This window comes from Tenrec ecaudatus, chromosome 16 (assembly GCF_050624435.1).
Source record: "Tenrec ecaudatus isolate mTenEca1 chromosome 16, mTenEca1.hap1, whole genome shotgun sequence".
Lineage (NCBI taxonomy): Eukaryota > Metazoa > Chordata > Mammalia > Afrosoricida > Tenrecidae > Tenrec > Tenrec ecaudatus.
Genome location: NC_134545.1, coordinates 12,044,936 through 12,058,832, shown reverse-complemented (window position 1 = coordinate 12,058,832; position 13,897 = coordinate 12,044,936). Strand labels below are relative to the sequence as shown.

Sequence of the window (13,897 nt, the reverse complement as noted above, 5' to 3'; positions counted from 1 at the left end):
CATGAAGTCGAATGCCTTTACGTAGCTGATAAAACACCAGTAAACATCTTACCGGTTTTCTCGGCTTTCAGCCAAGATCCATCTGACTTTGCAATGGTGTCCTTCATTTCACATCCTCTCCGAATCCAGCTTGAATTTCTGGTAGTTCCCAGTTGACGTTCTGCGATACATGACTTTCGAATTACGTATCTACTCGAGTATAAGTCAACCAAATACCAGCCACGGCACCTAATTTTACCACAAAAACTGCATTAAAATGTGCTGAATAACTAGGCTTATACACAAGGATAGAGGGAATCTTCAAAGTTTCCCTGGCATGTGGCATGAATGATGGTGCTCGCGAATCTCTTCGTCCCGGGTGAGCACCTTTCTTGGGAATGGGCACAAACGTGGATCTCTACAGTCAACCGGCAGGTCATTCTCTTCCAGATTTCCTGGCATCTACAAGTGAGCACATCTGGCGTGGCATCTGTCTGTTGAGACATCTCAGTGAGCATTCCATCAACTTTTGGAAGCTTGTGTTTTGCCACCACTTCTCCATCAGTTTGCCCTACTGCGGTGGCTGCCATGTTGCCATGAAGCTGGAAGTGTGTCACCAGTGTTGGAAAGACCACCAGAGTCCTCCCTGGAAGACTGGTTTCAGTAGAGTGTCTAGCCGAAGGCAGACTGGAAAGGAGGAGCTGGTGGTGGACTTCGTGAAAGGTTGGCCAGCAGTGAGTCTGAGCAGCAATCTAGAGCCACAAGATACGTGCTCAGGTTGGAAGGCCCTCAAGCAATACCTCTTTACTCCTTTTGACCTTGATCCTTAGCCTTGCACTGTTTTTGCAGTTATATTTCACATTTCCTTTTTAGGCTCGCGGCTATCGGTTAGCTCTGGTTCCAGAAACCGCTTCACCCTGGTTTTCTGTAGGGTCTAAATCAGTCCGCACACCTTAAAAATCTGAGGTCCGTTTTGTTTTGGGAAGGCAGCCTTGCACCACAATAATGGCTGTGTTTGAAGAGGGGAGTTAGCAGTTTGCTTGTTACCAAGAATTCACGGATGTCAGCCAAAGCTGACAGAAAATGAATTTTACTCAGCAACTTCAGCTTGGACAAAGAGCACAGCTTTCTCGAGCTTCACAGAAGCACACCCCAAAGTGAGCTCTGGCAGGTGGTTTTGCGATCAGGCGGAGGGGCGCAGTGAGACGCTTGGCTTTTTCTGTCTCACACTCATATTTCTTGGTGCTCCCAGGCTCGCCATGACAGCCTTATCTCTCCAATGAGTCCTGTTACCTCATCTCTAATTGCTTATCCAAAGGCCAGCGAGCTCTAATTTCTCTGCATTAATAAATGACACCGAAGAAGAAAAGCTTTGTTTGCACTGGCTGTGCTCAGGTTCACCAGCACAGCCCCCGAGCGCATGAGGAAACCTGCGCTTGCCCGTGTTCCCCTCCCATCACCAGCCGAGTTTGGTTTATTTACCTTTTACTCAAGTTCACCACCCCGTTCTCCCTTTTCCTGAGGAAAATACGTCAGTGACCTGGGGCAGTGTTGCTCCATCCATGGGTGCTCACCCACCTCCAAGTTGTAGGGAGGAGCAGTTTGCGAAGGAGGGGTGGCGTCTCTGATCTCAAGGTTCACCCTCTTGGCCATCATCTGTTGCTCATCTTCCAAACCAAAAGGTTCGCCACTGACCTTTTCACTGATTCCTGTGGGTCCCAGATTGTGGGGCACACTTGGGAAGCCTCTTGCTCCAAGCCAAGGGTCGGTGGTTCAAAACCACCGGCCATTCCTGGAGAGAAAACTCTGGACTGCCTGCTTCCATAAAGATTATAGCCTTGGGATCCTTGTGAGGCATTTCTACTCTGTCCTATAGGGCCACTATGCATTGGGATCCAGTCTGTAGCAGTAGATTATCCCAGATTGGCATACAGCTCCCTCCCCCCCACCCCAATTTTTCCTTTGTTTAATAGAAGATGATCTTCTTTATTTCATATGTGAGAAGGGCAGATGGATGAGGGTCAGTGAATTGAAAGTGGCGACTAGATTCTGGCTTAGCTGTGTGGCTCTGTTCCATGAATCAGTGAGAACGGGTGGCTTCTGCTGGGGAGCGAGAGGCGTTCGATGAAGACCTCTGGTAATGTAACGGGTTCTTAATACGAGTTTCTGTCATACATCAGACTTGTAAGTGTGTGTCCTTTCTCTTTGTCTCCTCAGAATGAAATGGATGATGTCCCCTTTTTTGATGTCCAACTGCCTTATGAATTGGCAGTCAATATATTTCAATACCTGAGCAGGAGCGATCTCGGCAGATGTGCACAGGTAAGCTGTCATTAACCAGTGTTCTTGGTTTGCCGCAAGTGCCGCAAGTGTGTGATTAAAGAATAAGAAGTGTTCAGGGTGCAGACATTTACATAACAGAGTGGTAGACGGTAAAGCACTAATGGACCGGATGACACCTTCACTTAGAGCTGTGGTTCTCAACCTTCCCAATCCCGAGACCCTTTCATACAGTTCCTCACGTTGTGGTGAGCCCCCAACCATAAAATGATTTTCGTTGGCACTTCATCACTATCATTTTGCTACGGTTATGAATTGGGGTAACCCCTGTGAAAGGGTCATTCGACCCCTACAGGGGTCGCAACCCACAGGTTGAAAACCACTGACTTAGAGGAATGCACTGTGAACTTGAAGGTATAACCTGTCACCTCTTGGTGTTCATCCTCTTGTGATTGACCCCTTGGTTGGAGTTCTAGCTGACCTGTGGCCGTGTGCCCACATCTGACCATTGTCTCCATGGGAGCTCCGTAAAGGCTGCCCATGTGGTGGTAGCTGAGGGTCAGCACCGTGAAGTCATGCTTCAGGCAGTTGGTGCCACTTATCTCAGAACACCCACAATGCCACTCGGTGAGGTGCGAGGCATGTTAGCACTGACACCTCGCACTGCCACCCATCTGGGGCCTGCTTGGGGGCGGGGCGTCTAGGTCTGGCTTTCTGGGACACAGACATCATGGAGGTTCTTGGTCAAAGAGGTCTGGGCGTAGGGCCATGCTAGGGAGAACGAGGTGGCAGCTGCTTCTGCAGAGTCATGGTCTTAGAGACCCACGGGGCAGTTCTAGCCTGTGTACGCAAGGAGAAGCCGGGGTTTCAGCACATTTTTCATGCAGTTTTTATGGTAAAATTAGGTGCCTCATTTGATATTCAGGTTGGCTTCCCGAGTATATACAGTATATTCCCTGGTGGTGCTGTGGTTAAACGCTGAGCCACTAGCCTAAAGGTCAGTGGTTTGACCTGTAGCCTGCTCCTCAGAAGACTGATGTATGGCAATCTACTTGCACAAGGATTGCAGCCGTAGAAACCCAGGAGCTATTACGCTTGCCCCCCTCTGGAGTCACTGGGAGTCAGAATTGACTCAGTGGTAATGAGTTACCATTGAGTTACCATTTTTTTCTTAGTTTAGGGTGGGGCCTATTAAATTAGCTCCTAGGTGATGTTGATATGGTTTATCCATTAAAAAAACAAACAAAAAAACCCAACAACCCCAAAACCCAAAAAACTCCCCTTGTATTTGGGGCCACACAGTTTTACAGTGGGTTTCCCAAGCGTTAGGATTTGCTTATCGTGTGGCATTTGATGACCAATGGTGTTTCCTGGAAGACACCGAAGTGTGTGTTTGCCATGCGTGCTGAGAGTTTGGTTGTCTCGTGCTCACCCTGCCTTGTTGTTTGGGTTTGAGAACGAAGTTTCCCTGCAGGAGAAAAGGCCAAGTGGTCTGAGAGCCCGGGGCCACAGCACCATGCAGAGCAAGAAGTCCACCCTCTGCAGGCAGGTGGAACTCCAGCCAGATGTGGAGCTTCGGGCTTGCTGCCTCTGTGGCTGTTCACTGAGTCATGGCATGCAGGCCCACTGAGGGGGTTTCTGGTGGTGCACTGTTTCTGTATGAAGCATTTTGATTGAAGTAATTTTTCACACAGATTTGAAAAGGTTTCGGTATTCTTGGTTGCCATAATATTACTTAAGCAGGGTTGTTCGCCAATATTTTTCTAACCCAGTGTGTCTTTTGGAATTGATGGAAATGATTTAAATGCAAAGTCACTATAAATAAAATTTTGCTCAAGCGTCAGCCTTACTCAGAGCCTATATCGATTGCATTGAGCCGGAGCACCTGAATTGTCTTTTTTCTTTCCCCTTGGAAATTTGATTTGTTATGTTCTAACTTTACACATTGGCCATGCTCCCAAGAGTTGAAAACAAGGGTGTAGCTAAATGAATCCAGCGCCTGGATTTCAGCCTGATGTTGTTAGCTGCAGTCTTGGAACGGAGTCTGATAGCTAGCTGCTTTACACAGTCAGCAGTGGACGATAAGATCGTCCTTCTTGTTAGGGAGCTGCTGTTTGAAGGAGCCGTTTCTTTTGACAGCCCTTCTTGCTCCCTTGCTTTGTCCAGGGCCATGTGCTTTTCACATCTGCTGTGAGACTTCTCATCCAAGAAGTTTATCAGTGAAAGATAGGATCTGGTGGGAGATGAGATCCCCTTTTGGCACAATGGGGCTGCATTTCAGGGGGATTGGTTATGCTGTGCAGATTATTCTGCAGGTGTGAACTGTGTAATTTGCAACACAGTAGTCCAATTGTCCCCCAGAAGTCTTCCCTCTTTGACTAGTTGGGCTCGTTGCTGTTGTCCGCCCCCCTCCTGTTGGGAGCACTTGGGGAAGAAGAGAAAAATAGAAGTCTTGCCCAATGTGCAGTGGCCAGGCGTCTTAAAGGGCTCTCCCAAGGATGGCAAGTAGTTTGTGGAATTAGTTTTCCGTTTTCAAAGGTAACACCCCAAGCTACAAAGCAATGGAAGTCGGTCATGTTTTTATTTCTTGTGGTGTTTTTATTTTTGAAAGGGGGACAAAATCAGAATTCTGTTGAATGCTTTCTGATTTTATTTTGGAGGTCTCTTGTTCTGTTCCCCTCCCTCTCCCCTGCCATTGCTCTTCTTCCTCTTCCATCTCTCTCTTCCTGTCTTTCATCTCAGTGCCTTGGGAGTTTAGTGAAGGCAGGTCAGTGATGTGGAATCGGCACCATGAATTCTACGCGTGCCCTTGGAGAAAACCTGTTTGCTAGGACTCTTATGCCAAATGAGTGACTACCTTGTAAGGAACCCTGCTTGGGGAGGCCTTTTGAGATTTCCTTGGGCCACAAACTACGTTGGAGAACAAACTTCGCTCTGACTTTGTGTCCTGTTCACACTCCTCATTTTCCACTTTCCAAAGCTTTCTGCGGCTCCACTTGCCCGCACACTCCCAGCACTGACCTCTGGCAGGGTTCTGGAGCTGGGCACACAGGGATTTTGGGCTTCCTGGAGACAGTAGCTCTTGTGCCCTAGTGAAGTTACCAGTAAAACAATTCATAGAACAGCTTTCTCTCTCTCTCTTTTTTTTTTTTTGCTGCATACAATTTTATATTCAGCTTTTATTGGTGCCCACAGGATTTCTGGCATTTTACAGGATAATATTTTTAAATGGGTAACAATTATGAAATCCACAGGTCCTTTGTTTTAACGAGAAAAATAAGTCTGCTGTTGTAGACAACGTGAGTAATTGTGAGGGGTGATGAATTTGAGGTGAATTTATTAGCATTTGTTTAAAAAGAACAGTTTTTGTTTTTGAAATAACTCTAAAATCTCATAGGAAGTTGTAAGCAAAGAATAAAAGCGTAGAGAAGGCTGTTAGTATTCTTCTCCCAGGTTGCTTGGGCACTTGCTGAATGAGGACAGGGCAGTGCCATAGCCGCGAGCTCTGGGGTAGCTCTCTCCTCCGGGAGCTTACAGCAGGACCCCCCCCCCCATTTATACCCACTTGTCAAGGTCGATGTAGTTTGCCCGTGTGACAACCACCCAGACCAGATAGAGGGCATCCTTCCTGAGGATCTTTCTTTCTGCACAGCAACCTTTCCCTTCTCCCCACCCTCCAGCCCCTGGTTCTGCATCTCCAGTTCATCGTCTTCCTTTAGTGTCCTCGCTGTGTGTATTTCCTCCCTCCTGTGCCAGTCTCTGCTGTTTGTAGGGCAGTAGGAGTTGGAACTGACTCAACACCTAATATGAACAACAATTTAATTTTTTTAAATGTGCACAAGACAAAGGCTTACAGGACAGATCACTAGTTGTACCTTCAACAATCCACACACATTTTGTTTCAGCCTGCTTGCCCGTTGTCGTTGACTCAATGCCCCGCTGCTTATCGCTCTTCCTCTCTGGGTTGGTTTCTCCTTCCTTCCTAACCCTTTGAACACTGGTTTTGGGTAAGTGCTGCTCTTGTGATCTGAGATGGTTGCTTATTCTACCGTGGGATGAGTTCCATTCCCGATCTGAAGGGCAGCGACCTCGGGGCCTTAGTTTCAAGGCTTCCACCAAGAAGCGTACAGGGATAGGAGATCTGAGATGGTGGCCATGCGGGGGAGCAAGCCGAGGTAGCAGGGCGATGGGGAGGATGGGGTGCGATATAAATGGCCAGGGGGACTCCAAAGAGAAGGCAAATTTGAGCAAGGACTTTTCAGGGACCTCAGGGAGATGCAAGCTGTACAGGTGTTGGGCTCTCTACTTGAGCGCAGCAAGGGAGAGGCCTGAGGCGGAGCTTGAGGAACAGCCAGAAGGTGACAGGGGCCAGGGCGGGCCATTAGCACAGGAGCCCTTGAGCAGGAGCTGAAGCATGAGCGAGAAAGACAGATGGTCAAACTGAGAAGCACATTGAGTCCACTTAAGGTAGTGGTTCTAATCCTTCCTCATGCTGCCACCCGTTAATCCAGTTGGTTCCTCATGTGGTGGTGACCCCCAACCATACAATTATTTTCACTGCTACTTAATCATTGTAATTATGCTGCTGTTATGAATCGGGCGACCCCTGTGAAATGGTCATTCGGCCCCCAAAGGGGTCCCGACCCACAGGTTGAGAACAGCTGACTTAAAGGATTTGGACTTGATTCTGAAGGCAGTGAAAGGAAAGCCAGTAGAGAGGCTCCAATGGGACCACAGTAAGATCGGACTTCAGTTTTTCAAAGATAATACTACCTGCCCTGTGGAGGATAGGCCACAGGGGGCGAGGAGAGCTGCACAAAGACCAGTTAGAACAGCGGTGCTCAACCTGCAGGTCGCGACCCCTTTGGGGACTGAGCGACCCTTTCACCGGGGTCACCCATTCATCACAGTAGCAAAACGACAGTGATGAAGTAGCAATGAAAATAATTGTATGGTTGGGGGTCACCACCACATGAGGAACTGTTTTAAAAGGGCCTCGGCATGAGGACGGTTGAGAACCACTGAGTTAGAAGGCTACTGAAATAATGCAGGATATGCTAACTTAGACCAGGTGTGTTCTTGTAGAAGTGGGCAGATCAGAGTTGCTGATGGTTTGGATGTAGAGAGAAAATGTGTCAACAAGAATTCCAAGAGGGTTGGCCTGCAACTGAAAAAAGCATGGGTGTACTGACAGAATGAACAAGTTTGGGGGAAAGGTCAGAATTCTGAACTAAGGACAAGTAGACCCCAGGCTGTGAGGTTGGAGATTATGAAAGGAAAGCTGGGACCACGGAAGATAGAAATTTGGGACCCATCAGCAACCTATCATTGGTCTTTAAAGACAGGAACTGGACACGGTCATCGAGGCGTGTAGAGAGAGAGAAGGTCCAGCGGTGAGCCCTTGCACATGACAGTGATTGAAGACCAGGAGATGAGGGGGAACTGGCAAAGGAGACTGAAGAGGAGAGACGTGTGAGGTCAGAAGAACGATTTTCAAGGAGGAAACGTAACCAAAGGTGTTGGCCGCTGTTCATGAAACAATATGGGGAATGACCATTGGATTTAGCAGCGGGGAAAGTCATTGGTGACCTTGACTAGAATGCGTAGTCGCATGGTGGGGGCAGTTGCTGATCGAAACGGTCTTGAGAGTGCATTGGAGGAGAGGGACTTGAGATAATGAGTCCATCTGGACAGCGTTTTTGAGGAGTTTTGCAATAAAAGGTGGATGGATGGTGTGTACTTCCCAAGTAGACTTGATATGTGAGCCTGTGACTGAGGCAGTGGCACCTTCCCCCGCTCTTTGCTGGGCCTCCCTGGGAACCCTATTCCAGGCAGCGCTAATAACGCTAATTTTTGAGCCAAGGCCCTTTTTTTAATGCTGCAACTCACAGTGGTGCCATAAAGCAAAATGCTGGAGACACTTTTATGAGCAAATTCTTGCAGCTGAGGCTCACTCAGTGGGGCTTTTACTGGGCAGGGCCATTCCAATTCTGGTGTATTAAAGAGAGACCATTAGGCGCTTTGGAAAAATCCGAACTAGTGAACTTGCGAGATTTAATCTAACCCCAGAAATCAAAATGTTAGATTTCCTTTTGGTGGAACCCTTTAAAATGGGCTTGTAAAATTTCAACTGGATCTTTTTCTTGATTTTTTTCCCCTCTAGAATTAAAAGACATTTTAAAAATCTGTCATTTGTGTTCTCCTTTAAGAGAAAAATAAAGCACACCCTCCCTTTAGAGTGTACTAAGGAAATCAGTGCATGTCTTTCTTCAGTGCCTAATTGTAGGTGCAATCCTGATCCCTTTTTGGAAATAATTCTCACCTCCAGCATTTATTAATCCCTGAAAGAGATTCCTTGTTTGTAATCCAGGATTTGAACGTCATCCTGAGTATTATTTTCTACCGTGTGAGTGCTTATGACCAGGCTCTCGGGGTGAGGGTGATGCACCCAAACAACAACTCGCTGTTCTCGCCGTTTCATTCCGTCGACCCTGGGGCCCACAGTTCAGCGTGTGTTACTTACAACTACTTGAAGCTGATAGGAAACTCGGCTTTCAGCTTCAAAAAGTTCTTTAAGAGCTGATAGGTTTGAGACTTCCTGAAAGCCCCACTGCAAAGTATCCCCATTTTGACGTGGCTGAAAATTTGTACAGATGGATATTTCTCACGAAAACTCCTCCAGAATGTTCCCCTGTAGTTGAGGACCGACAAGTTTGTAGTCCCTGGATTTGGATTCTCCTAAAATGTTGGCAGGTCAAGGTCTTCCCTTTAAACAGAAGGCAGCCCCGTAACTCCTTTTTTGGACCACCGAGTGGTAAAGCTCACCCCACTTTTGGGCCAGTCTTGGGATCCAACCTGATTATGAGGGCAGGGACCAAAACCTCTCCTCTGAAGTTTGCCCAGTCAGGCACAGCCAGGGAGATGTCTGTACGGGGTGAGTATTCGTCAGTTTGGCAGATTCAAGTAGAAGTTAGTGCCCGTCTTGTGTCTCGAGTTGATGAACCAGGAGCTCCTGTCAGTGTTCTCTGAAGCCTTCTGCATAGCACTAGTTTTGAGGTACATGGCACAAGAAGAGTTTAGGGACCAAAGAAGTGGGGAGATGGAGCTGTTTACAACTTTTAACAGGTTGGCTACATGACAGCCTAATAAAAGCTTTTCGAAGTCCTGCAGTGAAGAATCGTCCTAGTTTTGTTTAAAGCTATGTGACAGTGGGAATTCTTTAAGTGATTTATTAACCTCCTGAGGAGCTGTTGTACTGAACATGCTTTGAGAATTCTATGCCATGAAATCCTGGCTGCGTTTATATCCCTATGTTACTCTGAGTCCTCTGTCCAATAGTTATATTCCATAAGCATAAACCACTCATGGGAAGGCCCAGGTACCCCCCAAATTAGAGAAAATGGCTCTGTTATTTAGCACTCCGTGGTGGAGACCACGGGGGTCTCCTTGCTGAACCCTGCATTCCAGTGTTCTCTTAGGGGCAGTAGCATGCTCGGCCCTGGACCAGTTTTCATGATGGCCTCCTCCATCGCAGCTGATGTTGGTCTGTCCCTATCTTGCTTCACGATTGCCCAGACCTCAGACTCTCTCTGGCACAGACAGATGGACAGACACCACCTGGGTGTCATGGGTAGGCTCAGCTGTGGCTCAAGCATGCCAAAAATCAAACCATGGACAAATGTGTTCTGTCTGCTACAAGCTGGCACTTGGACACTATTGAGTCATGATTCCATTCTTAGCTGTCTGACCACTTGTGATCAGATTGAGGCTCTGTTTCCTGGACACCGTATGGCTAAGATTGGAGAACACAGCTGGATGGCAGTGTGGCTAAGCGGATTTGTAACTGATGCTGTGGCCAGGCCCAAAGTGGGCTGCTTATTGGATCTCGTCAGCTCGGGGAGGGCTCCCGTGGTTTGCCGCAGAACTCGGTCCCCAGCCCCATCTTGGCTAACTTAAAAAAAATTTTTTAATAAGGTGTGAATACCCACAGACTGTATTTTGATGAGATTTACAGATGACTTATAGATGGGAGAAGTAGCTAATTCAGTAGATGACGGGATTGAGATCTGGTTAATCTGAGGTGGTTAAAATGCTGGGTGAGGGGACCTGTGAGGTGGGATTTAAAAGGATGCCAGAGACTAAACGCTGAGTCAATCCCAACTCATAGTGATCCTATAGGACAGAGTAGAACTGCCTCTTAGAATCTCCCAGGCTGCAGTCTCCATGGCAGCAGACACCACAACTTTCTTCCTCAGGGGCTTGGGTTCAAACCACCAATCTTTCATTTAGTAGTCAACTGCTTCACTGCCAAGGCTACCATGAGCCATGGTTAGTCAGACGTGGGTGTGTAAACAGTTAGAAAGTTAAGTTAAAGCCTTGGATTTAAAAGTAATATGGTTTAAGTAAGAAGTCTTTGTTGCATTTTCTTTAAGTGCAGCTAATGTTTACAAGTCCCTGAAGAACGATCAACATCGAATTCAGATTATTCTTGGGGCGGGGGAGATGTAGTCACTGAACAATTCATGGGAGTTTTAAATTTTAGTAGTGTTTTATTTCTTAAGCAGAGTGGTCAGTCCCTGCAATATTCGTTCGAGCCTTTTATTTGCTTTAAATATTTAACAAATTAAACAGACTCCAGAAGTTGTGGTGGAGCATTCGTTCATAAACACGATGCAGCGGCTCAGCAAGGGAAGCCATCAATTCGTATCCGGTAATCTTTGTCTGTGGCACTCGACAGCCCAGGTTTGGGGTACTGTTCAATCCTGAGTGCCACACATGAATAGGGAGAGACTGTTGGTGCATCAGTATTAGGGTGCATTTTTGAGAGGTAACAGGTATGGAAACTATATGAAAAGCAGTCGAGGAAATGGGTCATACTTAACTGATGAAGAAGAAATAACCAAGGGGGTGGGGAATGTGATGTCGGCTATTGAAAGACTAGGTTTTTGGTTTTTTCTTCTAAAGGACAAAGTTAGGGCCATGGTGCAATCCGCTTCCTACACAACAGAAGGAAGGACTTTCTCGTCGGCTGCCTCTGGTGGCTCAGACGACTGGGTTTTCAGCTCTTCATGGACAGCATTCCAGGAGAGGCAAGTCTCCCCCTCTTGGTATGAGCCTTCTTACCAGTGGAAGTGATGCAACTAGTTGATCTCCAACACAACCGTTCTGACTCATGGTGACCTGCTGAGCAGGAGAGTAGCAATGTGCTCCTTAGAGTGTTTAGGGGGGTTGCTTTGAAGACACTTGGGAATGGACTCGAATCCCCAACCTTTGATTCACACCCAAGTTGTTAGCTAATTGTCTCGTTCAGAGGTTCTTGTTGATCTCCATACCCCAGTTAATTCCTCAGTTTCTAAAACTCTGAGATGTGAGCGAGTATGACACGATCAGCCAGGCAGTACTTTGCTTCTACAGAGTGTCTGCCCGCAGAGAAGGTGGCAGAGGTGTGACGGTCACACCTAGCGCGCACATGCGCACGTGTATAGCAGAGGCTTCCTTAAGGGATCCATCCAGAGATCAAGTGTGCCGTCCTGTGTGTCCTTGCCAGGGTTTACGTAGGCTAATTCTAGGATGACTTCGTTATTGGAACGATTGTTTTTCATGTAGTTTGCTTGAGTTGGGAAGTCAGAAATTTTGAAACAGACCAGCTGAGTTCTTGGATCTCAAGTTTTACTGTGACAGATTGGAGCCTCTTTCTGTCGCCATGGGGTAAATAGAAGCCCACTTTGGATTTATAAATGTTTCATATAAAAGCCTACTGGATGGCTTTTTCAATGTAATATTTGGAACAGTATAGTTTCATAATGAGGACTTTGTGGATCCTAGACACCATGAGTTGGAAATGACTCTCCGGCAGCAAGTTTGGGCTATTTGGGGGGTAGAGTGCTGCTAGTAGTGAGCTGGATTTGTGTGCCGTGTGCAGAAATGCTTGCTTTTGTAGGACACATTCCTGCAGGCTGTTTGATGTGCATGGCCATCTTGTTGCTGAGGTGTGACTGCACGTTCTACAGACGAGGACGCTCGGGCTGCAAGGTCAGAGAACCTCGTGTCATGCAGGATGATTTAGGGTCTGGCTCCCCTCCTGTCTCACAGAGGAGGAAGACATGCACAGTCACTCTCTCTCTCATAGCACAGCCAGTTAATGAAAAACCTGTGAGTGAGAATCTTGGTTTCCTTTCCATAAGCGTAACCAGATTTCCATTACATCTCACTGCTTCTGACAGTGCAGCTGATCGTGCTGATATGTTCCCGAAAATGTTATCAAATGTATTCGAGTGTTCTATCACTTCACAGCTCCTTTGGAAAATCATGATCCTTAGTTCGTTTGTAAAGTGTAACTCTGTCTGAACGTAAATAACTCCCTACTTTTTTTTTTTTTTAAGCAAAAGGGAAGAAATTTATTGAAGCCAATACGGGAAACCCTAGTGGGGCCCAGCATACCTTACTGTGTAGGCATGCCCAGCAAAGGGTTATACCATTCACTGTACCCCCATGTCCCAGAGGGACTTCCCTGAGCCGAAACGAAGCCCAAAGCCCCAAGACTGGCTGGGGGTGGAACTCCCTCCTTTTAAAACTTTAAGTTAATGTGGTTATGTATGAGGACTTCATGTAGGCTTTTGTTTCTTCTTATTATTTTGTATGTTAAACCAACATTGCCTTCCTGGGCTAGATCCTACTTCGTGTGGTCTTTTTTTTTTAATGGGTTTATTTACTGAGGATTTAAAATCTATATTCGTAAGAGATCTTGATGTGTATCTTTCTTAGGTTTTCCTCGCCTGGTTTGGAGATCAGGATGATAGCAGAATTATCTGCAATGTGTCGTCTCTTGCACTTTTGAGGAGAGTTTGAAAAGCATTGGTGTGAATTCTCGTTTCAGTATTTGCTACCATTCACTAGTGAAATCACCTGGGCCAGAGATTTCCGTGGGGAGGGATTTTTGAATGACTGATTCATTTCCCTTCTCATGCTAGAGATCTCCGATGTTCTATTTTTTTATTTTTTTGGAGAGTTTTGCTAGTTTGTCTTTCTAGGAATTTGTTCTTTCCACCTAGCTCACCTAATGTGCTTACATGCAGTGATTTGTAGTATAATATGAAAATGACTAACTCAGAGTCAGATTGCCTCCCTTCTTTATGGCTTATTGTTGCTGTTTGTCTATAGATTTGCTGCTCGTGTATAGACTTCTCTGTAAAGTATGTCATTTTTTGCCCTGCCATGCCATGCCATTGGAGTCTCTGCTGATTTAACTTAGTCATCCTTAAATACCTCTCCTTTCCCAAGGAGCTGTCTGGGTGTTGGGCAAACATTCAGGGATTCGGCAGTTTGCCGTAGCCTCCACCCACTGCATGTGCAGTCTTGCTGTCAGAGTTACGCGATCAAGGCCCTCTGAGTCTTCCTGGGCCTTCACACAGCCCCCTTGCTGCAGCACACTCTTCTGACATATTCTCAGGACTACGTCCGATTTCCAAAGCCCCCTGTGGACATTCCATCTTCGTTTTGTTTCTATGGGGGGCAGCCTCGTATTAACCTCAACGAATAATGCCACCACAGACCGTTCCTGGGTGCAGCAGTCGCCCTGACTGCTTTCGACACACTCTGGTTCAGGTCACAGCAAGACAAGCGCTGAGAATGGAGCTTT

The 13,897-nt window shown here is 46.8% G+C and overlaps 1 protein-coding gene across 1 annotated transcript in view; it reads left to right on the top strand.

The window, feature by feature from the left end:
* FBXW8 (F-box and WD repeat domain containing 8) overlaps positions 1-13,897 on the top strand; it is a 128,866-nt gene that overhangs the window by 19,163 nt on the left and 95,806 nt on the right. The window contains exon 2 of the mRNA XM_075533848.1: positions 2,197-2,301. Coding sequence (XP_075389963.1) covers positions 2,197-2,301 — 105 coding nt within the window. The remainder of the gene's footprint in view (positions 1-2,196; positions 2,302-13,897) is intronic.